Source organism: Aquarana catesbeiana, linkage group LG11 (assembly GCF_042186555.1).
Source record: "Aquarana catesbeiana isolate 2022-GZ linkage group LG11, ASM4218655v1, whole genome shotgun sequence".
NCBI classification, from domain to species: Eukaryota; Metazoa; Chordata; class Amphibia; order Anura; family Ranidae; genus Aquarana; species Aquarana catesbeiana.
Window position 1 is genome coordinate 252,210,930 of NC_133334.1, and position 25,367 is coordinate 252,236,296.

General features: G+C 44.7%; 1 protein-coding gene across 2 annotated transcripts; it reads left to right on the forward strand.

The window, feature by feature from the left end:
- Nucleotides 1–1,262: 1,262 nt before the first annotated feature.
- Nucleotides 1,263–23,422, forward strand: EXOC3L1 (exocyst complex component 3 like 1). 2 transcript variants are annotated; one of them, XM_073605591.1, is made up of 13 exons: nt 1,263–1,365; nt 4,057–4,211; nt 4,851–5,070; nt 5,326–6,034; nt 10,208–10,325; nt 10,499–10,624; nt 15,737–15,837; nt 15,913–16,023; nt 16,713–16,854; nt 17,938–18,060; nt 18,244–18,399; nt 19,109–19,233; nt 23,115–23,422. In XM_073605591.1, exons 1-13 carry the CDS (start codon nt 1,308–1,310, stop codon nt 23,299–23,301), a joined length of 2,331 nt encoding a protein of 776 aa, XP_073461692.1. In that variant the 5' UTR covers nt 1,263–1,307; the 3' UTR covers nt 23,302–23,422. The 2 variants fall into 2 exon arrangements, with proteins under 2 accessions (XP_073461692.1, XP_073461691.1); XM_073605590.1 differs by having other exon boundaries at nt 1,278–1,365; nt 4,054–4,211.
- Nucleotides 23,423–25,367: the final 1,945 nt, after the last annotated feature.

Here is a 25,367-nt window from a genome sequence, read left to right on the forward strand (position 1 = left end):
AGTAGAACTTCCGCTTTAAGCACTCCTAACCCCCTGACATGGGGTGGAGTGGGTACCTAGTTTTGATAGGTAGCCATCTCCCACTTCTGCCTGCGCCACCTAGGCGACTCCTCCTCTCCCCTTCCCTCCCTGCAATCTTCTGGGACACGTCACAGGTTCCAGAAGATTGCCTCGGCCATTCAGGATGCACAGCGTGACTCACGCGTGCGCACCCGGCTGTGAAGACCGCAAGCTGTCACAGCCGGGTGCCCACACTAGTGATGCTGGGGAGAGGCGGTGGAGAGAACCGAGGCTTCGGGTGGCCGTAACACTTGACCGTGGGACAGGTGAGTTTGTGTTTTATTAAAAGTCAGCAGCTGCACTTTTATGTAGCTGCTGACTTTTAATAAACAAAAACGAGTGGAACTCCGCTTTCATTTTCTGATTAAAGTTCCACTTAAGTGGTTCCTACAAATGATGGCAGTTTACGGGGAATTCCAGGTCCCCTCTGTGCACAATCTCACATGAAGTTTATACAGCAAAGTGATGCGAGTCTGTCTAGAGGCTGTATGGAGTACGGGCCTGTCCTCGTCTTGTTGGCCAGGTGGCTTGGTAGGGTATCAGATGTTCATGTTGCACACACTTGCCTTGGGAAAGTTTTTACTTTAACAAATGAATAGAAATAAATTGATGTCAACGGGAACATTTCTCTCCTCATCTCTGTGTAAACTTTCTGAAGCGAAGGGAGTCTGACCTCTCTGGAGGAAGACTGGTGAAGAATGGTTGCAGCTCCCCCAGCGTAGACTATTTTATACTTGGAGGCTTACTGTCTGTACCAACACATCTGAGAACTGGTGTAAATGTCCATCAGCCTCTTCTGTACTGAGTATGAGACTTCGGGTGAGTCACCCCATTTCCCACCTGTGCTGCACCCAAGGGTACTTTTTTTTTTTTTTTAGCTATACCGCAGGAAGATGTTTTAAAGTGTCTCCTCCTCCCCTGACACTGTGGAGCTTTTGAAATATCCTAACAATTCAGGACCCTTGAATGGGACCTTTCCACTCTCACTTCTACAATCACTTTATTTACAATCACAGTTTTGGGCATTATAGCCCCCAATATAGGATCGTGGCCCAGCATGCACCAAGCATCGGCAGAGCTCCTGATAGTGACTATGTGCCTCATCACTAAACACATTCATCATCACTTCTGCTTTTCCTTATTCTCTGTTGTCCTGTACGAAGTGTGGATATAGTGCACTCCATCAGCCCCCCTCCCATATCCTGTCTGCTGGGATTCTCACTCTAGGCAGAGGATGTTTGTGCTGGATGTATCCTCCCTTCCCTTACCGGCCAGGGAAGGAGAGACCGACCATGTCTGCGGAGGGTGAGAAAGCAATGGAGAGTCGCTATTTTCTATACATAGGGATATCACAGGGGATGATGTCACTTGTACACAGTTATGTTGTACTGTGGGGGAATGATGTCACTTGTACGCGGTTATGTCGTATTGTGGGGGGATGATGTCACTGGTACACAGTTATGTCGTACTGTGGCTGGATGATGTCACTTGTACGTGGTTATGTCGTACTGTGGGGGGTTGATGTCACTTGTACCTGGTTACATTGTATTATTAGTTTGAGGGGGAGATGATGTCACTTGTACATGATTATGTCATACTGTGGGGGGGAGATGATGTCACTCGTACATGGTTATGTCATACTGTGTGTGTGTGTAGGATGATGTCACTCGTACATGTTACATTGTACTCTAGGGGGCATGATGTCACTCATACCTGGTTACGTTGTACTGTGAGGGGGAGATGATGTCACTTGTACACAGATATGTCATACTGTGGGGGGAATTATGTCACTCATACACAGTTATGTTATACTGTAGGGGAGATTATGTCGCTTGTACACGGTTATGCTGTGCTGTGTGTGTGTGATGATGTCACTTGTACATAGTCACATTGTACTGTAGGAGGGATGATTGATGTCACTCGTACATGGTTATGCTGTGCTGTGGGAGGGATGATGTCACTTGTACACAGTTACGTCATACTGTGGGGAGGGGATGATGTCACTCGTACACGATTACATTTTACTGTTGGGGGGAATGATGCCACTCATGCACAGTTACGTAATACTATGGGGGGATGCTGTAATTCATGCACAGTTATGTCGTACTTTGGGGAGTGATGTCACACAGAAATGTATTGCTTACTATGTTTGTGATGTCATTATAATGTGTTTATATAAATACACTTGGGTTATGTATAAATTCATGATTTTACTGTGTTCTATTCAGATAACACATTATCGCTTTGGTGTTGTTACTGTACGTTAACATAGGGATTAGAGATGCACTAAAATGTTGGTGTTTTCAGCATTTTGCCAATAATGGCGCGGAAAACGCATACGATTTAACCATGATTTTACTGTGCTTATGGTGTGTTTTTCATAGGTCATGTGACTCAAAAGCTGCATCAAAAAACTTAATGGGCGCATTAGTGAGGCATTCTTAATTGATTTCAACGGGGGAGGTGCGCTTTTGGTGGTTTTTTTTTTTTAACTGACCAAAAATGCAGCACACAAGATTTATAACAACAAAAGCGCAACGGACAAGTGTGAAGACATAGAGTTTAAAGGGATGCATTTTTCTTGAGCTTTTCTTGCGCTAAAGGTGCTGACAATAAATTCACATTCATTTAAATTCATGGTTACATAGTTAGGTTGAAAAAAAAGACACAGGCCCATCTAGTTCAACCAATAATCAATCATGATATTAATTAAAGTTGAATATAATACAATTATATATATATATATATATATATATATATATATATATATATTTTTTTTTTTTTTTTTAAACTGTAATTTTCGGTTTCGGACAAATGCATCCTATATTTTCGGTTTCGGCATCAAAATTTCCATTAGGTGCACCTCTAATAGGGATCATTTCTAGTATCTATGTGAAACATAACAAATCAGGTTGCTGCCTTCGGTTAGTAAATGAGACTAAGGCCCCTTTTGCATCAAAGTTGGACCAAAGTAGTGCAGGGACTACTTTGAAGTCGCACAGATATGAGCAGTACTCATTAGGAATCATGGGGTATGATTTGTCATGCAAATTTGCGGTCCCAAGTCGCACATATGTGAAAGGGGCCTAACTCCGAATGGTCCCCAGACCCCCAAAACAGACTGAAGATTATGATAACTCGTTGACTGACGAGATAACTAATGTGGGTGACTTCCACATGCCTGACATTAACTGGAATTCTCAAATTGCAATTACAAGAAAGAGCAGGGATGCAATGGAGGCACTGAATGGGGTTTTTCCTGGAACAGTTAGTAAAAAGCTTAGGCAATCCTATTCTAGACCTAGTACTGATCGATTTTTAGATGTTGAGATGGGGGAAAACTTTGTTCTAGTGATCAATGTCTTTGGTTTGATAAGAAAACAAGAACTGAAAAATTATATACAAAAACAAACATTTTGGATTTCAAAAAGACAAATTTGAAAAAAATGACTCAAATTTCAGCAGAAGTGGGAGCGGGTACCTAGTTTTTGCCGCTTTCCAAAAAGAGTGCCAAAAGAAGAAAAGGAGGGGGAAGAGGGCACAAAGCGAAACTTCCCTTTAAGGTGAAGTTCCACTTTATTATGTACAGTCGAGGAAAGAATGGAAATTCAAGACATGATTGAAACCTTTAAATACATCAGGGTGACAAAAAAGGTTCAGGACAGTGTTTTCAATATGATAAAGAACGCAGGGACATGACCTCAAATTAGCTGGAGGAAAGTTCTAACTAATCTTGGAAAGTATTATTTTACCGAAAGAATAGTTGACGCTTGGAATAGACTTCCAGCTAAAGTAGTGAGCCAATCAACAGTAAGTGGATTCAAACGTGCTTAGGACAATCATAGATCTATACAGTACTTAAAAAAGTTAACAAAAAAAATCCCAAAACACATAAACTAAAGAAAAAACAGGGCAGACTTTATGGACCACTTTTTCTTTTTTCATCCGACACTCTTCTTTGTTTCCACATATCTCACATTGTTATATCTTCAGCAGAGTGTAACGCACTTGAGAAAGCCGACAGTCTAGCACGCGGAGCAGCTCTGAAATGGGCATCTGGTGTATTTTGTCGCCCTGACCAGCTGGCACTTCTTGGTCAGTATCGGAGGCGGGAGACACAGCGCAATAACTCCATCCAGTCTCGGCTAAAGGTAAGTGACACCCCTTACAGATCTATCTAAATATGGCCCATCTTCACTGTTGCACATAGTTGGGGAATTGTCTGCCACATCACCTTTACCTGGCATCCACTGTCACTACCACCAGGACAGGAAGTGCTTGGAATTGTTGGACATGGTTTCTCACCCTTCAATACTCAACATGAGCAGTTGGAAAAGGAATCCTTGGGTGACATATTAAATTATAATGACAAAGGGTGTGGGTGTTAAATCTGAGCATATCTTGTATTGTTTGTGAGTCTGCCTGGCTCTGATCTGGTCAAGGTTATTTCTTTTCTGTGAGGTTGTTAGAGTTTTGTAATGGTTGTAGAATTAGGAACCCCAGCTCACAGTGAAAGCACACCTGGGAAGGCAAGTTGAAGATTTTGTGCAGCTTACTTACCATAGCTGAGCAGATATTTGACTACCCCCTACACCACTAAACTGGTGAAGAGCTCTTATCCATTCAGGAAACCTTACAAGCATGTGTTTTAAGCAACAAATTTGTTGGTAAGAAACTGTACTTGAGTATGACCATGTGGGGAACTGGGTGTTTTCTCATGCATCCTGAGATAAAATTTCCCTGAACTCTGGTCTGGTTGTTGGTTGATATTTTCTCATCTGTGTTCACAGTCAGCACTTCAGTCGTATTTGGAGGGAGTTGATCTTGGCCTCTCTCAGCTTCGAGCAGCACACACCGAAGTTCACCATATCCAAAAGGCCCTCAGTGAGGCTCAGGAGATCTGGCGGGCCACTGAAGGATCGCTAAGCCACCAAGAGACCATTCAGCAATTAGTGATGGAGCACACCCAGCTGTCTGTGGTCATACAAAGTTTGCCTCATGTCTATGCAGGTAAAGGCAACAACAGGGAATTCTATGTCATGTTTTGTTAAGAAAATTAGCTAGACTTTTCCAGAATTGAGAGCTCCAAATTCTCAGGATAAGCTCTAAAAATTCTTCCAGTTTCTGTTAACTGGATAAAGCAATGGTATTTCCTCGATCATCAGTCAGTAAATAGAGATTGAATGAGACGTGAATATTTCATACTCATTTCTGCAGAATCCACAAAATAGTGAATTACATCCATTGTTATTTATCTGTCCACAGTGCCCAAGCTGATTGATCAGACAAAAGAGTTCATTGAAAAGCAGCAACTACTGGAGGCTCATATCAATCTGCGGGATTTGGAGAGCCTGAGAGACAATGTGCTATACAGGCTACAGAAGGCTGGGCCGTTGCTGAGCACCACTGAGGATGGCCAGCAGAATGGGGAAGCTTTGGATCTGGTCAGACAGTTTTTTGCCAGGGTTCAGGATCTGAGTGAGGAATTGGGTGGTGCTATCTTCTCACTGGCTCACTCAGCACTGACTGTGGCACGCTGTGACCCGACAATCCTGGTCTCTGCTGTCCGCATCATTGAGCGAGAGGAACTTCTGGATGTTGAAGAGTCGAGGGGTCCTCCACAGCTCTTGTGGAAACCTCCAGGACGACCCAAGCGATGGAGAGATAAATTCTTCCAGGCCCTGGAGAAGGGTGTCTGTGAGAGACTAATGGAATCCAACATAGAGTCAGAGGAAATAAATCCAACAGACTTGGCCACACATTTAAAGGACATCCAGTGCCGGATGATTGAAGAGCTTCTTGCTGCATCTGCAGTACTAGTGCCGTGTGTTCCTCCACACTATGACCTGTGCCGAAATATTGGTAAAATGTGTCACCAAATCATCTCTCACCACCTGCGTGAGATTCTCAATCACAACCTTTCTCATCCTGCTCTGTACCGTGTCCTTCACTGGATAACTATCGTCTACCCCAGGTAAGACCACGTGATTGCTCAGCCATGATCACAACCCTTAATAAGGCAGTACCCCTGCTCCTATTGGGAGCGCAGGTATATAATCCCGCACCTCATGTTATGCTGCTTAATAGTTTAACCTAATGCTAAAGGCCATAAGGCACAATAAGATGCTAATTAACACTTATTTTTTTTTTTGAGGGGGGGGGGTATACACCTCCACAACCACAGCACTGTATGAACCCCCCCCCACACACACACACACACACACACACTTGAAGGCAAAGCTGCATTTTTTTTGTTTTTATGAATTATTTTTATTAAATCTAAGAAGATGAGGTTACAAAACAAAGCCTGTTGAGCATACCCAGTATTGAAAAGACGAAGAAAGACACAAAACAAGCTCACAAAATTAAGTACTTAGCAACCAAGTCTAATGCCTCGTACACACGAGCGGACTTTTCAACGGACTAGGTCCGACAGTCTTTCCAACGGACTTTGCAGCGTAGGTCCGCCGGACTTTCAAACGAACGGACTTGGACACACACGATCACACCAACGTCCGACGGATTCGTACGTGATGACGTACGACCGGACTAAAATAAGGAAGTTGGTAGCCAATAGCTGCCCTAGCATCGGCTTTAGTCCGTTGGACTAGCATACAGACAAGCGGATTTTTCGACCGGACTCGAGTCCGTCGGAAAGATTTGAAACATGTTTTAATTCTAGGTCCGTCGCACTTTTGGGAAAAAAAAGTCCGCTGGAGCCCACACACGATCGAATTGTCCGATGGAGTCCGATCCGCCAGACCAAGTCTACCAGAAAGTCCGCTCGTGTGTACGCGGCATAAAACATCCTTACTCGAAACTGCTGATGTGCTGTAAGCATAAGTCAGGAGACAACTCTCCCACAGTATACCAAGCTATATAGTATAATATAAGAAAGAGCAAGTCACTACTAATTATAGGGGCATTACCGTTGAGATGGCAGTATCCCCGGACTCAGTCCAGATGGCCCATGCCTTAGAACATTTTTTGGGGCATCCTCTAGATTCATATGTGAGTTTGTACAATGGTATCATTTTGTTTACAACGGACTTCAATACCAGGCCCTTTTTTCCCTCTTCCTGCCCAGGCCAATTTTCAGCTTTCAGCGCTGTCAGACTTTGAATGACAATTGCACGGTCATGCAACACTGTACCCAAATGAATTACATTTTTCACACAAATAGTGCTTTCGTTTGCTGGTATTTAATCACCACTGGGTTTTTTATTATTTGCTAAAAAAACGAAAAAACTTTTGGTCTTTTTTCTTAGCTTCTGTCACAAAATTTTGTAAATAAGTAATTTTTCTCCTTCACTGATGTGCGCTGATGAGGCAGCACTGATAGGCTGCACTGATGAGGCAGCAGTGATTAGGCGACACTGAAGGGCATTGATTAGGTGGCATTAATAAGGGGGCATTAATATGCTGCACTGATAGGTGGCACTGATGGGCACTGAAAGGCAGCACTGACTGGCATCACTGATTGGTGTCACTGATGGGCACTGCTAGGGCTGCACTGATGATAAGGGCACTGATTATCTGTACAGTCTCCCCTGCGAGGATATGTGGCTGATCGGCTCTCCATGCCTCACACTCTGTCAGTGTGAGATGAGGAGACCTGATAAACGGCACTTCCAAATTTACACGTGATCAGCTGGGATTGGACCTAGCCGATTACATGGGTAAAGAGCCGGGTCGGGGGTCATGCCGAGGTAGTTAAAGAGTATAGATTTACGAGCATAAAATAAGAGGCCTATCAAAATTCTCATGGCCCTGGAGGGAGCTAGTAGATGGACCAGACCTAATATACAAACGCCAATGGATAAGGGTACCAAGATGGTAGTAACAGAACAAATGCATTGAAAAAAATGTTAGTCCAAAAGAGTCTAATACCCAAAAATACATGTAAAAACGTGTCAGAGTCTTCCGAACAGCGTCAGCATGTAGATGAGTGTGAGGGGAAAATCTTATGTAATATTTGGGGAGTAAGGTAGACTCTATGAAGAATTTTAAATTGTATTAACCTATCCCTTGCCAAAACCAGGTGCTGCATGGGATATTCTCAAACATCTTCCCAGTCCATCATGTATAGTGGGCTGAAGTGCCTTGTAAATGGTGGAGAGAGGTTTCTCTAGAGTTTCCTCTCGCAAAAGGTACTCAATCCCTGATCATGTAAAATATACTAATTGCGAAATTGTAACTGAAATGCATTGGGCGGCTGGAGGTAACAAGAGCTGCATTTTGTTTTGAGGCAGGGGAGGGGCCAGGGGTGGGGTTGAGGGCAGGGTTGAAGGGGGTCCCGTCAGGTAGGCTGTACCGGGCCCCATGTTGTCTAACAGCGGCCCTGATCACAATGAACAATGAACTGTCTGAAGGCTATATCAGCAACCCTTTTATTTATTTATTTATTGGAATTCAAAAGATCTCGCAAACTTTTATGGACCAGCACAGTATATCCTCGTACAGAAGTCATTATTGTCCACAATCATTTTTACCACCAGCCCTCACAATGTACATCTTAAAATACAGTGTAATAAACTTAACTCTGCAATCGTAACCTGAAACCTAGACGTTGTCATGAACTCCAGACATATTCATACCATCCTTCCTGAATCCTAATATTATCACCTTAACTATAAAACACGAGATCTTGATCGGCGCTATAAGTGATATAGAGCAGTGGTTCTCAACCTCAGTCCTCAAATACTCCCAACAGGCCATGTTTTGGGAATTTCTCTTATGCCGTGTACACACGGGCGGACTTTATGCCATCAAAGGTCCGACGGTCTTTCTGACGGTCTTTTGACGGACTTCCGACGGAATTTCGAACGAACGGACTTGCCTACACATGATCACGCCAAAGTCTGATGGATTCATACGTGATGATGTATGACCGTACTAAAATAAGGAAGTTGATAGCCAGTAGCCAATAGCTGCCCTAGCTTAGGTTTTCGTCCGTCGGACTAGCATACAGACGAGCGGATTTTTCGACCGGACTCGAGTCCGTCGGAAAGATTTGAAATATGTTCCAAATCTAAAGTTCGTCTGATTTTCGACTGAAAAAGTTCTCCAGGTCCGATGAAGCCCACACGCGGTCCGATTGTCCGACGGATTCGTCCCGTCGGACCAGTCCGGTTGAAAAGTCTGCCCGTGTGTACAAGGCATTAGATAAAATAGCTGTCCAAAATACCAAGCCATTGACTCTGATTTAAAGCACCTGTGCAAGATAAAGGAAAACCTGCAGATATGGCCTCTTGGGGTACTTGGGGACTGAGGTTGAGAACCACTGGTATAGGGTATAGCAAACATAAGATCTTTAGTTAGATGTCACCCAACATACAAACACACAATCTGGCATTATAACCTGAAGAAACATTCTTTGCTTCCATCAACATCTACCCAAAATTTTCCTCATCTTTTGCAATGCCCAGTTATGATGGCCGATACAAAATGCTGGGAATATCGTGATCCAGGACCTAATCTGCTATTTATGGAGTCAGGGAGAATCTTATCCCCACATGGCATCATTTATCAATGACACATAAATCAGATTATTGACCAGAGTCTAGGTGACGGTTGTATGAAGAATCTTGGACAGACACTAATTTCGCTCTACAGTCAGACATGGACCCCAAAGGGATGCAGAATGGAGGCGTGGCCGGGGCTCCATTTTGTCCCACCTGAGGGAGGAATGTATGATTAAAGCTGTAGTCTTCTAGTAAATCTGTCTTCAAATTTCATTGCTCAGATGGTAATTCGATCATCCCCAGGAACCTGTAAAAACCTCTGGGGGGAACTCTGATTGGGAATAGTTGTTCTATAGCATCTGGAGAACAGGAAGGATTGTGTGTTTCTAGGTTCCCTGCAGTGTTAGTGACTCTTTAGTGACTCTTTAACATCTGGAGAGTGGGAAGAACTGTGTATGGTCCTAGGTGTGCCACAGTGTTAGCAGAGTGACTCTATAACATCTGGAAATTTGGAAGGACTGTGTGTGTGGTTGGGGGTCTTGGGCTACATGAATATTTTGCAGTCCCTTTTGTATGAATTGTGCTGCTGGGGTCCCTATATTCAGAACTGTCTGTCGGTGGACTGAACCTTGACCTGGACATTCAGTTCTGAGTCTCACTCTTCTCATGGTTGTCTGTTCCAGCGAGGACCTGATGGCACATCCAGAACTGTCTCCAGAGATTGATATATCTGAGCTGGGACCACTTATCCCTACAGAAATGATGGACGAGCAGATGAACCGTTATACGCGCAGTGTGCGGGTGAGACATGGTGACGTATGATGCAGGAGGCGGAGATTTCATGTATAACATGTGATACAGTATTACCCAGCCAATGGGGTGGGGGGTATGCTCTTGATAGGAGGTGATAGGAGGTCCACCTGGCCCCCCCCCCCCCCCCAGAATGTTTCTCAGGACATTGTCTTCTTTTCCAGGCCTGCCTGAGCCAATGGATACACAATGCGCTGGACGTGGAATATTCTGATTGGTTGAGGGATCAGGAGCCAGATAAAGACCACGATGACTTCTACCTGTCTGGTGTGCAGCAGATGGTCATGCAGGTGGGACGCTGGTCACCAATCACATCACAAGTTGTGTCTAGTGATGTGGAATGAAAATGATACCCTTATTGTTCATATAGTTGGTGTTCACAAACACACTTCAGACCTTAGAGAAATCTTCAGGGAAATGATGGGGGGGGGGGGGGGAGTCAGAGACACAAATCTCTGTGGGGAAATCTCACCATTGTGGGAGGGGCAGAGACAAACCACTGCAGGAAATAACGCCATTGTGGGAGGGGCTGAAACACAAACTGATGAGGGTAAAATTTGCTACTGGTTCCTCCCCGATATATGAGGAACTGTCAGTGGGTTATAAATGTCCATATCAAAGTTTTTAGGTCAAATTTCAGTGTATCTTTTTCCTTCATACCTGTACAGCCATGGCCAAAACTTTTGAGAATGACACAGAATCTCTGCATTTCGCCCTGGCATGCTGTCAATCAAATTCTGGGCCACATCCTGACTGATGGCAGCCCATTCTTGCATAATCAGTGCTTGGAGTTTGTCAGAATTTGTGGGGTTTTTTTTGTTCATCTGCCTCTTGAGGATTGACCACAAGTTCTCAATGGGATTAAGGTCAGGGGATTGTCCTGGTCATGGACCCAAAATTTCGATGTTTTGTCTCCCAAGCCACTTAGTTATCACTAATGTCTTATGGCAAGGTGTTCCATCATCCTGGAAAAGGCATTGTTCCTTACCAAACTGTTCTTGGATGGTTGGGAGAAGTTGCTCTCGGACAGGGCCGTAGATAATTTTTTGCTCGGGGGGAATCACATCCTTAATTCTATTTTCTCAGATCCTCTTGAAAATCAGACCGGATTTCAGTTTTGCCTTCTTCCGGTTTTTATGAACATTTCCCAGTGAGGTTGGCTATTATCCAGTCTAAGGCCTGGTACTGGCTGAACAAAAAACGGAAAAAAAACCTGACGGATCAGTGCTCTCTGCCATTGGATTGCCTATAACAAGGTGGTGCATTGTAATAGCCAATCTTACTGGGCAGGTGCAAAGGGCACCATCTTGTGGAAGGCAGCACACTCAATTGATTTTTTGTTACCCAGCATACCAGACAAGAGAAGTGGTACTGTACAGAGTCCATACATACAGAACATACCTATAAACTTTTGAGCTTGAGAATGAGGGGTATGACAGGGAAGCAGTGTCCTGCGGCTCGTGCAGCTCGCCGTTGCAAAAAGTGGGTGTGGCCAAACATGATAGTGGGAGGGTCTTAAGGGACACGGTTAAACAAAACCTGGGCTTCCTTGTACCTATAAAATATGCTGATGCTGAGTCTTCCATAATTGCTGTTGTGTTAGCCTATTAGGACCTGACTGTTCACATGCAGCGATTTGGGATCTTGGGCAGAATCGCTGTAATACTGTCCGCATTCCAAATCACACTGCAATGCTGGCAAAACGCAGCACGTGTTTGTGTTCCATTCATTTTTAGTGGTACCAAAACAGTGTGGCTTCGGATGCTTGTTGTGCAATAAATCGCTCAACAATAAGAGCCCTTGCACACTGGGGCGGTTTGCAGGCGCTATTGCGCTAATAATAGCGCCTGCAAACCGCCCCGAAAGTGCCGCTACTTTCATTCCAGTGTGCAAGCCCCGAGGGCTTGCACACTGGAGCGATGCGCTGGCAGGACGGTAAAAAAAGTCCTGCTAGCAGCATCTTTGGAGCGGTGAAGGAGCGGTGTGTATACCGCTCCTTTACCGCTCCTGCCCATTGAAATCAATGGGACAGCGTGGCTATACCGCCGGCAAAGCGCCTCTGCAGAGGCGCTTTGCGGTGGTATTTAACCCTTTTTCGGCCGCTAGCGGGGGTAAAAACGCCCCGCTAGCGGCCGCATACCGACGGTAAAACACCGCTAATAATAGCGGCGTTTTACCGCCGACGCCGCCCCCCGCCCCAGTGTGCAAGGGCTCTTACAGCAAAAAGACACCACATTGTGGTGCCAGTAACAATGAATTGTCCACAAACACATGGGCTGTGTTTTGCCAGCATTGCAGTGCGATTTCAAATCGGGCGGAGTGGCGGGCAGAATCACAGTAATATTCTGTCCATGATTCCAAATCGCTACATGTCCCTAACAGGCTAACACAACAGTAATTATAGAAGACTCAGTCCAGTGCCTCAATCACCAACTTTGCCAGCAGTTACCACAATCTCAGATACCAGTAGAATGACAGGAAAAAATTCTGCAGCACTGCAGTTCTAAGCTAACCTGACTGAGGAGGACACAAGTGAAAGAGGGACACACCTAGTGACCCAGGAGGGACTGGGTCAACAGACAGCTGCAGCAACACTTCAGAACATCATTCACATCTACGTTCCACGTGGCAGGCCGGTGGCTAACAGCACCCTTAAGGGTCCAGCTCCTCACCCAAGCGGCACTCAAAGGTGGGAAGCGGCACTGCAAGGAGGTGAAGCCAATGGAAATAGCGAGGAGCGGTGGGGGGGTAGGTGCCGGTCGCTCCCACTCTGCTCAGTGCTTCCTACTGTCCTGGTGGCTGCGGCTGGACAAGTCAAGAAGACAAGATCTCATATAAAGGAGGCTGGAGGCACCCAGGTGCGGAGGTGGAGCAGCGAGAGCCAAGACCCTCTTTAAAATGAAATGGACCCTGGACAAACATTTTCAAAATCAGTTTACTGCGGCAGATCAGGCAGTGATTGTGATTGGTTGCCAGAGGTTACAGTGTATCATTACTGCTCACTGACTGGCTACTAGAGGTTACGGCTCACTGATTAGTTGCTAGAGGTTACTGCACATCATTTATGCTTGCTGATGGGTTGCTAGAGGTTACTGCACATCATTACTGCTCACTGATTGGCTGCTAGAGGTTACTGCTCACTGACTGGTTGCTAGAGATTACAGAAGTGTGATAAAATACCAGCCCTCCTAAGATACAGTTAAAAAACAAATTCTGTTGAGCATGCCACAGAGAGTAGTGGGCACGACCAGATTGGGTATAAGAATGGCCTAAGCCCCCGTTAACATTGGAGCAACTTGTGCGATTTGACCTGTCAAATCGCATGACAAGTCACACCCTATTGCTGGCAATGGCCATGTTAAAATGCCGCACTGATTTGAAAAAGTATTTCCTCCACTACTTATGGTGATTTTAGGTGCAAATTGCATAGATATCTGTGCATGAAGCCGCACAGATGTCTTCCAAGTCACACCTGAAGTCGCGCTCACATGCAGCTTTAAAATCATGCGATTTCAGATGAAATTGCACAATTTCAAAGCCGCAGTCAATGTGAACGAGGACTCAAAGGGGATGATTAAACAGAACTACCCCTTGACCACCTACCTCTGAATGAACATAGCAGCTGCATCGTTGACTACACATTGCCGTGACATCAATGCTTAGCTTCACGGTGCTGCCATTAAACTTGCCCATTGATGTCACAGTAGCCACAAGCCAAATGTACAGATAATCAGAGACTGCGACTAGAGGAAATGACCAGAGGCTGCGGCTAGAGGAAATGACAAGAGGCTGTGACTACAGGGAATGACCAGATGCTGCGACTACAGGGAATGACATAGCATAACAGTGAGTCTACTGTCTACAGGCAGTGTATATTGGCAGAAAGACCTACCTGGCCAGCGGGCTTACCTTCCGCTTTCAGAGGTCCAGGAATGGGGCTTTCCACGGTAGGGGGGTGGGGCTTTCTGCGATGGGGGCAGGGCTCTAAGTGGTCCATGATGGGGCTCCCAGACGTACAGGGGAGGCACCTCTCTGCTATTACCCTCCGAGCACATACAGGCTACATGGGGCGGGGTTATAAAAAGAGTACCCCCCAAAAGAGTACTGAGGGACTTTTGAGGCAACTGATCAACAATTGATGAAAAAATATAAAATGTATTATTATAAAGAATGCTAGGTGCATACAACACCAAAAAAGAATTTACATATATAGCATAGACAAAATCATATAACAAATATGAGTATAAAAAAGCAGATCCTTCAATACTGATCCCAACATGTTTCTGGCCCTCTGGAGAGTCCTTTCTTCAGGGGCATGTCGTATGAAGTGGCACTGCTATATTGGTATTCTACAGTGAGACAAAATCACACATAAGATTCACGTTCATGATAAACAGGAATGAGAATGGTTGAGAGCAGGGGCGGACTGATAACTCATGGGGCCCCCGGGCAATCAGAGATTATGGGGCCACACAGTATACACACACACAGTATACAATCACACAGTATACACATACATGTACACACAGTATAAACAGACAGATGTAAAAAAACACAGATTTATTCATACTATCCCTGGTTTTACTGAGGCTGGCAACCCTGATGGGGCCCCCTAGTGGCCCAGGGCCCTCGGGGAGCGGCCGAGTGGCTCAATGGTCAGTCCGCCCCTGGTTGAGAGCAAGTAGAAACATACATACCAGCCAGGAATTAAAAATAAAATAGAGACTGCCAAATATGTAGTCACTCGTGTAAACACATACGACTGGTGTATGGGGATCGAGGAAGATGCGGATCTAGGGTGTGTACATCCTCCAAAAAAGCGGGTTGGACGTTGCAATTAATTGCAGTTCATCTGATCCCTCTTCATAATATTCTGGAGCCTATGCAAATTGCCATCATAAGAACTGAGAACGCAGACTTTGTGAAAATTAATATTTGTGTCATTCTCAAAACTTTTGGCCAGGGCTGTATTTATTTGTGCGTTTCTTTATTTTTGACGAAGGTGTACATTAAAGAAAGCTCAGTAGAATAATTGTCACATCTGTATTGTAGAATGATGTCACATCTGTAGTTTATTATTATTATTATTATCATACAGGATTTATATAGGGCCAACCCTTTGCACAGCGCTTTACAACATGAGGGCAGACATTACAGTTACAATTCAATACAGGAGGAATCAGAGGACCCTGCTTACAATCTAGGAGGGAGGGTCAAGTGATACAAAAGGTAATACAGTTGTTAGGTGAGGGCAGAAGTAGAATGATGTCACATCTGTAGTTGTAGAATGGTGTCACATCTGTACTTGATGTTACACAAAGTACAAATATGAGAGAACACAGATCTCAGAATGGGAATGATTGTCTTGTGATGAGAAGATGACGCTCGCTGATAATTTGCAGATGTTGATGGAGAACATTCAGTTGGCGTCTGTCCTGGGTGAGGGCCTAGAGAGCCGCATGAGAACAGCTGCGCTCTGCGAGATGGAGAACTGCCTGGTATGGTGAGTCAGCACTGATGTAGATGATCAATGTCCATGGAGGTATTGTGCTATTGATACTTTGTTTTCCCTCAACAGGTTACGGGAGACCCTGGTGAAATACGGGATAGAACATATGAAGGAGCGAAGCTTCCCGCCACATTATATCCTCTACCTTCTGGCCATTATAAATGCATGCTCTGCTCTCAGGTAACTGTTCTGGATATATTCCCCAAATCTCTGACCTCTACTGACCCTTCAACCATAAAAGGAAGTCCATTGGGGTAATAAGATATCAAGAGGTGATGGGAGGGTATCCCAATAATGGTTACTGCTGGAATTATATCCGCCACATTATATCTTCTACATTCTGTCCATTATAAATGCATGCCCCGCTCTCAGGTAACTGTTTTGGATAAATTCCCCAAATCTCTGACCTCTACTGACCCTTCAACCATAAAAGGAAGTCCATTGGGGTAATAAGATATCAAGAGGTGAGGGGAGGGTATCCCAATAATGGTTACTGCTGGAACCAAAATCTTCTTTCAGTATAAAATTTCTTTCATTATAAATCTGAGATGAAGAACATGGGGACATGACATCAAACTAGCAGGAGGAATTTTGAAAACTAACCCTGGATAATATTTTTTTACTGAGGGAATAGTTGATGCTTGGAGCAGACTTATATCAGAGTTAGACAGTCAACAGTAAGTAAATATAAATCTACTGTACTTGGGGTATATATAGGCCTGTACTCAGACTCCTTGTTCATGGGATGGAGGACCAGTTTGGTTCCTGATCTTCAGCTCATGTATCATCTAGAGACTCAGGTTCTGTTAATGAGACGTATGTACTAAGCTTCTCTGTCCCAACTGTCCTATTAACAAATTTGCCTGCAGTTCTTCCATTGGACAGTTACAGCCGGAGGAGTCGCATATTCCTGCATTCAGTAAAGCTGCTCCGTGCCTGCAGACATCCCTGGACAAAACCCAGAAGAAAGCCTGCCATCTACTGCTGGATGAGTTGCAGACCGACATTCAGGTACTGAGGATCCGACAACTCCAATCATCCCACCTTCCCTGTCCACTCCTGTCATCTACCTGTATATACCAGTACGTCTCTACATCATCTTGTCCCCTACATCCCTGTATATCTCTGTATTCCCTTATCCCATTCTTTTGGCCTCTATCCCAGAACAACCCTGTATTCCTATGTCCCATCCCACCGGCCTCTATTTTAGCACCACCCTGTATATCTCTGTATTCCCATATCCGATCCCACTGACCTCTATTCTGAGACTTCCCTGTATATCTCTGTATTCCTATATTCTATTTCACTGGTCCCTATTCCGTAACTTCCCTGTATATCACTGTATTCCTACATCGCATTCCATTGGCCTCTATTCTGGAACATCCCTGTATATCTCTGTGTTGCCATATTTCATTCAACTGGCCTCTATTCTGGGACATTCCTGTATATCTCTATATTCCCATATTTTATTCTACTGGCCTTTATTGTGGGACATCCCTGAATACACTATATTACCAAAAGTCTTGAACTAGAGGCTGATGGAATGGGATATAGGAATACAGAGATACACTATATTACCAAAAGTATTGGGACACCCGCCTTTACAGGTACATGAACATCTCTGTAAATATCTATATTCCTATATCCCATTCCACCAGCCTCTGTTCCAGGCCCTCCCTATATATCTCTATATTCTTATATCCCATTCAACTGAGCTCTATTCCATGACATCCCTGTATATCTATGTATTCCTATATTCCTTCCCCACTGGTCTCTATTCCAAAACATCCCTATATATCTCTGTATTCCTATATCATATTCCACCAACCTCTTTTCCAGGACCTCCCTGTATATTTCTATATTCCTATATCCTATTCCGCCAGCCTCTATTCTGAGACATCCCTTTGTCCCTGTATTCCTATATCCCTTCCCTACTGGCCTTTATTACAGGACCTCCCTGTATATCTCTGTATTTTTATTCCCCTTCCCTTCTGGCCTATATTACAGAACATTCCTGTATTTCTATATTTCTTCCCCTCCAGCCTCTATTCTGGGACCTCTCTTTTCTGTATTTTCATTTACCTCCTTCCCTAGCCTCTTTTCCGGAACAGCCCGTCTCGTTCTTGGTTGTCTGCTTCAGACGCTGTACAGATAATCTGTGAGAAGATGGAAAATTTTGGCCAGCACCTTTCCCAAGTACGCTCACCAATAAACCAGGTGAGTGTGTCAAGTGTCTTCCCTGTTGGGGTTTGATGAGCAGTCAGCGTGATTGTCATGTCACTCCATATTGCATGAATGGAGGTATCATACATAGCTAAGTAGAGTTCAGTCAATGATAGAAGTATTGGGGGGGTTGTTCTTGTTGTTGTCTCTACAATTCTGAACAGTTTTGCTCTCTAGTATCTGCTGGCACAGGTGGAAAGAATGGTTACCATCGAGTATGTCAAAGCTCTGCTCCACAGTAAACTGGTGTGCCGGAACTGTGCGGAGCGGCAGCAGCTGGCGCAGAGGATGTCCATGGATGCAGAGGAGCTGAAATCTTCCCTCCACAGGATGGTAAAAAAAGCTTCCCCTGTGTGTGTGTGTGTGTGTGTGTGTGTGTGTGTGTGTGTGTGTGTGTGTGTGTGTGTGTGTGGGGGGGGGGGGGGAAATATATGGATGGGGCTACAGTGCAAAGGACAGAAAAGAGTTGTGTATATTGCTGGAATGTAGAAAACTATTTAATGGATATGATTGGGGTTAAAGTGTTTCTAGGCATGACATAGGGTCTGTGGCTGGGCATGGGACAGGGTCATGTTCTGGGCATGCCGTAGGGTCAGCAGCATAGGGTCAGCAGATGAGCATCGCATAGGGTGCCTGGCTGGGCACGGCGTAGGATTAGTGGCTGGGCACAATGCAGGGACAGCAGCTGGGCACACTGTAGGATTAGCGGTTGAGCACTGAGTAAGGTCAGCAGTGTAGGGTCAGCAGATGAGCCCTGCAAAGGGTGCGTAGCTGGGCACGGCATAGGGTCAGTGGCTGGGCACAGCCTAGGGAAAGCAGCTGGGGGTGGCGTAGTGCCAGCGGCTTGGTGCAGCATAGGGTCCGTGGCTTGGCAGACAGTAAAATACATATACAGCCAGCCTTGTTCATACTGAAGAGCAGCAATGCAGACTGAGATTAAAGGTCTGATTTCTGCATTCTCAGAAGTAATGGGGTGAATGATTGTTTTTCAGCATTAGCAATAATTCCGTGTGTCATTCATCTTGTTTTGCTACCCTCACAGAGCCTAGAAGAGTCAACTCTCTGTGTTCCCCTCATCCTTGCTCTTCAGGAATTCTTTGCCCTGAAGGATCCATCACTGCTGAGTCTGGAAATATCAGGACTGATGAGTGCCTTCCCCGACATCAGGTAATTTCAGAATCTGCCTGTATAATGCCCCCAAAACACAAAGCTGTTATTCTCTCCCCTGCCAGCAGAGGGAGCCAAGATGTCCTGAGTGATCATGATGGTGGGATCACTTCTGTTACTAGTGGTTTTGTCATCTACACATTTCATAAACATTGCAGAGGGTTAAAGCTTTGTCTAGCATTGCTTGGCCCATGATTATTGAACAGCTATACCATGAATAGCTGCCTGCTGTGTTGACATCCATCTCCAACCCAGGACCCCTTCCACTTTCACTTCCCCCCCACCCCCCTCTCTCTTTACTCCCCCCCCCCTCCCCTTTTCACTCCCCCCCCCGTTTTCTCTTTTCTTAGCTATTTTCGGTTATCTTTTCTTCTTTTTGCTTTCTTGCAATTAAGAAAATGGAAAGTGATCCCAGGACTTTTTACAAATGGTTTATCCCTTGGAGACTACACTACATAGATTATCTCTACGCAGATTGTACGCTTGAAATGTTACGTATATTCTAATTTAACCTTCTGATTTATGTTGTTTAATTTCAATGTATTTGTAGTGTTATTGGTTAGACACTGTTAACGTAATAACCTGGACTAGCCATTTGTGGTTTCAATTAAATATTTGAAAAAAAAAAACCTTTGTCTAAACCAGTATGTACTGCGTGGATTAGAACTGACACTGGTCTGCAGGATTTCTCTAATGCCGCGTACACACGGGCGGACTTTTTGACGGACTTTCGAATGAACGGACTTGCCTACACATGATCATCCAAAGTCTGACGGATTCGTACGTGACGTACGACTGGACTAAAATAAGGAAGTTCATAGCCAGTAGGCAATAGCTGCCCTAGCGTCGGTTTTTGTCCGTCGAACTAGCATACAGACGAGCGGACTTTTCGACCAGACTCAAGCCCGTCGGAAAGATTTAAAACATGTTTTATTTCTAGGTCCGTCTGACTTTTGGGAAAAAAAAGTCCGCTGGAGCCCACACATGGTCGAATTGTCCGACGGGGTCTGGTCTGCCGGACCTAGTCCGTCGAAAAGTCTGCTCGTGTGTACGCGGCATTACAGCTTCCTGGAAAGTTTCTTTAATTTTTTGTATCAGCCGGAATGGCTCCTCAGAATAGAGGTTCATAGGGGAAAATATTGCAGTGTGATTGTGCTGGGTCTGGGACCTCAGTGCTATATTCACTGTTATTTTGTTGGGTCTGGGAACACAGTGCTATAAAATTGGGAAATCAGTGCTCTATCCTCTGTGATCCATTTGGGTCTGGGACCACAGTGCTGAATTGACCTTGTTGCGTGGCACTATATTGTCTATGATCCTAGTATGTCTGGGGTTTCAGTACTCTACCCTTGGAGATCATGTTCTATCTGGAATGACGGTACTATATCTTCAGTGTCTGAGTGTTGTCTATGACCATTATCTCTATTCTCAGTGCTCCTGTTGGGTTTGGAAACACTGTGCGATTTCCTTAGTGGTTCAATTTAAAAATAAGACTGCAGTGCTAGCCAGTTGGGTCTGGGACTGCAGTGCTATACCCTCAGTGATCCAATTAAAACCAAGACCGCGGTGCTAAATCCAGTGGGGTCTGGGAGCATGGTTCTCTGTTCTCAGTGATTCATTTGAGACTGGGACTGCAATACTATGTAGCACTACACCCGTAGGGGACGCTGTTGTCCGGGTCCCCACTGCTGCACATCCATTCAGGTAGCATTTCCTTCATTCACCCAATTGCAGTAAACAGTCTTTGGCTTGTTTTTTTTTTTTTATTGTTTTATTAGGGGATGATAACTTGGATGGGGTAGGGAATTATGGGATGTCCAACTTGAAAATGTCCAGAACACAGAACAAAAAGGGGATAACTTCCTCCCTATTTACAAAGGGATCCTCTTCTTCCTTCCTCTTGCACAAACTTGGTTCACTATGCACAGCACCTGCTGATCACTCCAGTTGGAATTAACAGTCTCTTGTCAATTCAGCAGCAGCCCATTACAGGCTAGGAACATCCCATCTCTTTGTGGATAAGTTAGCATATTATGGAGTGAACAGCATCTCCTTCTGCCTTCCTGTAAACACTGAGCCCAGTTTTACCACTGCAGAAAACTACCAGCCCACCTGCCTGCTTGCTTCCCCCAGTCCTCCTGACTGGCAGACACACATGGAGATTCCCCAGGGGAAGGTTAGATGAAGACTTGTCATGCAGCCGTCTTCAAGAGAGCACTGTTACAGCTAACAGTCTATCCCCTAGTCTTACCCCTGCACCGTGCTGATCTACTCACTGTCTCTGCCTGTTCTCTCCTGCTGCCTCTCTATTAGAACATTGTTTTCCTCTGGGGGGACTTTATAAGGCAAGAGTCTTCAAAAAGTATATCAAAAACATATATAGTTTATTTTATATAAAAAAATAAGATCATAACAAAAAAACATGTACATACTAGAATAGGAAGGGAGGATGCTACACAAAAGGTGAGGACAATAGCAATGTGCTTGTAAGGGTACAATGGTAAACATAAAAAACACCATATCAACTGTATTGGCTGAAGTTTTGAGGGCGATGGTGGTGTTTTTTATGTTTACCATTGTACCCTTACAAGCACATTGCTATTGTCCTCACCTTTTGTGTAGCATCCTCCCTTCCTATTCTAGTATCTACATGTTTTTTGTTATGATCTTATTTTTTTATATAAAATAAACTATATATGTTTTTGATATACTTTTTGAAAACTCTTGCCTTATAAAGTCCCACCAGAGGAAAACAATGTTCTAATATATAGTCTCATAGGGATGTGGGCAAGCTGTCTTCTTCCACAAGGTCACCGTCACCACTCCCACTGCTGCCTCTCCAGCATCAATCCCTCCAACTGCCTCCTGTGGTCGGAACCTTCCAGGCCATCTTTCTCAAGCTCCAGCCCAAGGTAAAACCCCTCCCCGGCAGGGGTCCCTCAATGGCCACTGACAGACTCTCCTTAGCACTGCTTCTCCCTCTTCCACCCGACTCCCCAGCTGGCATGGTCCATGTCTATTTAAGGGCTTCTTTAGCTCCCTGCCAGGCCCACTCCTGGGGATTGGCTAAAGGCCCCTCAATATTCAAGACAGTTCCTCCTCACCTCCACCCAATAGTTCCAGAACATTCTTCAATATTCTTGAAATAGGGGGAGGCATCAGAGAGCTGCCAGAATGAGTCATCCAGCCCTGGCCTTTAATAAACCTGACCCAGATTCAGTGACTCAGGTTTATTCCTGAGACAGAAAAATGCTTTTTCCTACACTCACTTCTAGTAGCACACACTAGAAGGTGGTACAACTATGATGCATATTCTCAATAATCTTACTGAAACTGGGAACACGCTGCTATATTCCCCTTAAACCTGTTGGATCTGGGACCATGGTGCCATATCCTCAGTGATCTTGTTGGGTCTGAGACCATGGTTCTATATCCTCTGTGCTCTTGTTAGGTCCTAGAGTGAAGGGAAGGTCTCTCTATGGCCACATATCCATGACATTCCTGAGGTGTGTGTGTGGCAACCTCAGCCTGGAATCTGACCAGGCCACACCCCCCAACGTGTTTCACTCTGCCCCTCGGAGCTTAGTCATGTCTTAGACTGTGGTATTATAATGTACATTGGTACTATATCCTTGGTGATCCTGTTAGGTCTGGGACCATGGTGCAATTTTCTTGTTGATCTTGTTAGGTCTGAGCTCATGAGACTATATCTTCAGTAATCCTGTTAGGTCTGGGACCATGGTACTACAGTATATCTGTGATGATATTGTTAGGTCTGGAACCACAGTACTATAACCATGGTGATTCTGTTGGGTATGGGACTGTAATTCCATATCATCTGTGATCTTGTTGGTAACCCTTATTGTGTTTCTCTCCTACAGTGATGATCATGTCTTGGCATTACTGGAACTGAGGGGTGACGTGAGCCGTGACATCCGCCATACTGTTCTCAACACAATGCAGCGTCAGGCCCTCTCACTTCCGGAAGATTTTCGCCCAATTTTTATCAGTATCCCTGTCCCCGCCCCTCCTCCTCCATTCTGCCTCCACCCCAGTTCCTGTGCCTGAACTTCCAAAATCAGCTGTGGGGCTGAACCAGTGCAGGAACTGCCAGAATGCCCCACCATATTTCTGTGTAAAACAAATAATAATTTTATACTATGTGATGAAATAAAAAAAACAGAAAACATTGGTGTATCTGGGGGTTTGTGCACAAAATGCTCTGCTGAATCCATCTCCGTGACACCTTATCCTCATAAATATTGATCAGCGATGACAGAACCAAGAGACTATCAGGGTGCAGAGGGAGGAATTGTCACGGGAAGATGATGGCGGTGATCATAAAGAGTCCTGCCTCACCCAGCCTATGCACTCTTTTCTATGCCATGTCTCACACATTGTTATATTTTGTGAATTGTAACAAATAAGAATTTCTTCTATTTCTGACATGCATGCTGCATTCTGCAGGGACATGCTTTGGGAATCATTGTTTATTTGTTGCACCACTGATAGTTTATCTTCCCAATGAATCTGTTCCAACTTCCTGTTCCTGCAAGGAAGATATTTACCTCCAAATGCCGACTTCCCTTCCCAGTGGTGAACCCTGCAGTCGGCTCATCATAACAGCCGGGCAATTAGCATTTTCAGGAGAAATTCAGCAATATCAGCCCAGACATTTCTCTTTGTACTGGTTTTCTTTAAAGTGTATTTATAAGCCATTTTATTTCTGGGTGGAGTGGGAACTGATGAAAACCTTGCAGTTATATTTTTGCAGGCAAAGAGATTTCCCTTCACTTCCTGAACCAGAGACACAACAGGAAGTGAGAGGAGACTTCTCCAGAGCGGGGGGAAATCCCTTCTAGGCACTTGTCACATTGATGGATGTCTTCATTGAAGGATTTTCCCTCTAATTGTGCTCTGGTGACAACTGTGAAGCTTTGGATCTATCATTATTTTCTGCCCCCCCCCAGACACACAATACCTTGACCAAGGGTCTACCTTCCCCGCTCCACCCAATGTTGAAACAAAGAGTGTGGGCAATAGATACATTTCCCACACTTCTATCTGTGTGTACAGCACTGAACTCTGCCCAGTCCTTCATCTCCTTCCTATGGTGGGGGCTCAGGATAGAAAATAGCCGTGTTTTGGTTATGGAGGACCCAGGAGATACCATGGTACCAGCAATACAAGCTGAGCCATATAAAGACAACCACGCTGCACGCAGGATGCCAGGACTATACTAGAATCATTCTATATCTCCCAGTAGGGAAGTGCCCTGTGTAACACCTTAACCACTGGACGGGAAGTCCCAGACATTGCACCCGTCCCTAAATAACCCAGCATGATCCAAAATATTTCTTCTTTTATGGTCTTCCATCTATTCCTGTAATCAAAGCTTGAGAGATTCTCCGACAGCTGGAAGATGTCTGCACCGCATAGGCTCGAAGATAATGACAGCTTGGCCCTTCTCTCAGAATGAAGCTGATATAAGTACAGAATTGATAGGGGTTACCTGCCCTAAAGAGAGCAACCACTAGAGAGAGGAAGAGGATCATAGAAAGGATCTGCTATATAAGAACAGAATAGATACAGAATACATGCACTAAAGAGCATGGCCACTAGTGTGAGGAAGATGAGCTCAAAATGGAGCTGATATCAGAATAGACTAGATACAGGATACCTGCACTAAAGGGAGCAGCCACTAGGGGGAGTAAGAGGATCCCAGAATAATGGTCAGGGAAGAGCGGGGGCTGGACTAATAGCAGCACTACTCCCATTATAAAAGTAAAAGTATTTGTCCCTAGTGTTGGTTCACCCAATGGGAAATGCTACATTTAAACATTAACAAAATTAAGTTTCAAACTAGAGACAGCAGAAGGCAGAACACTATTCATCAGTATACTCAATAACAAACATGAATATACAGCCAGACTTCATGTACACAGAAATAACAGCAACAGCAAAAAAAAAAAAATGGCTTGGGGTCCCCCCAGGTCCATACCAGGCCCTTCGGATTCCCCATGCCAATTTTTTTTTCAAAAATGGAATGGGGTCCCCCCTAGAATCCATACCAGACCCTTATGCGAGCATGCAGCCCGGTACATGAGATGTCACAAGGGGGGGCTCTCCGGATG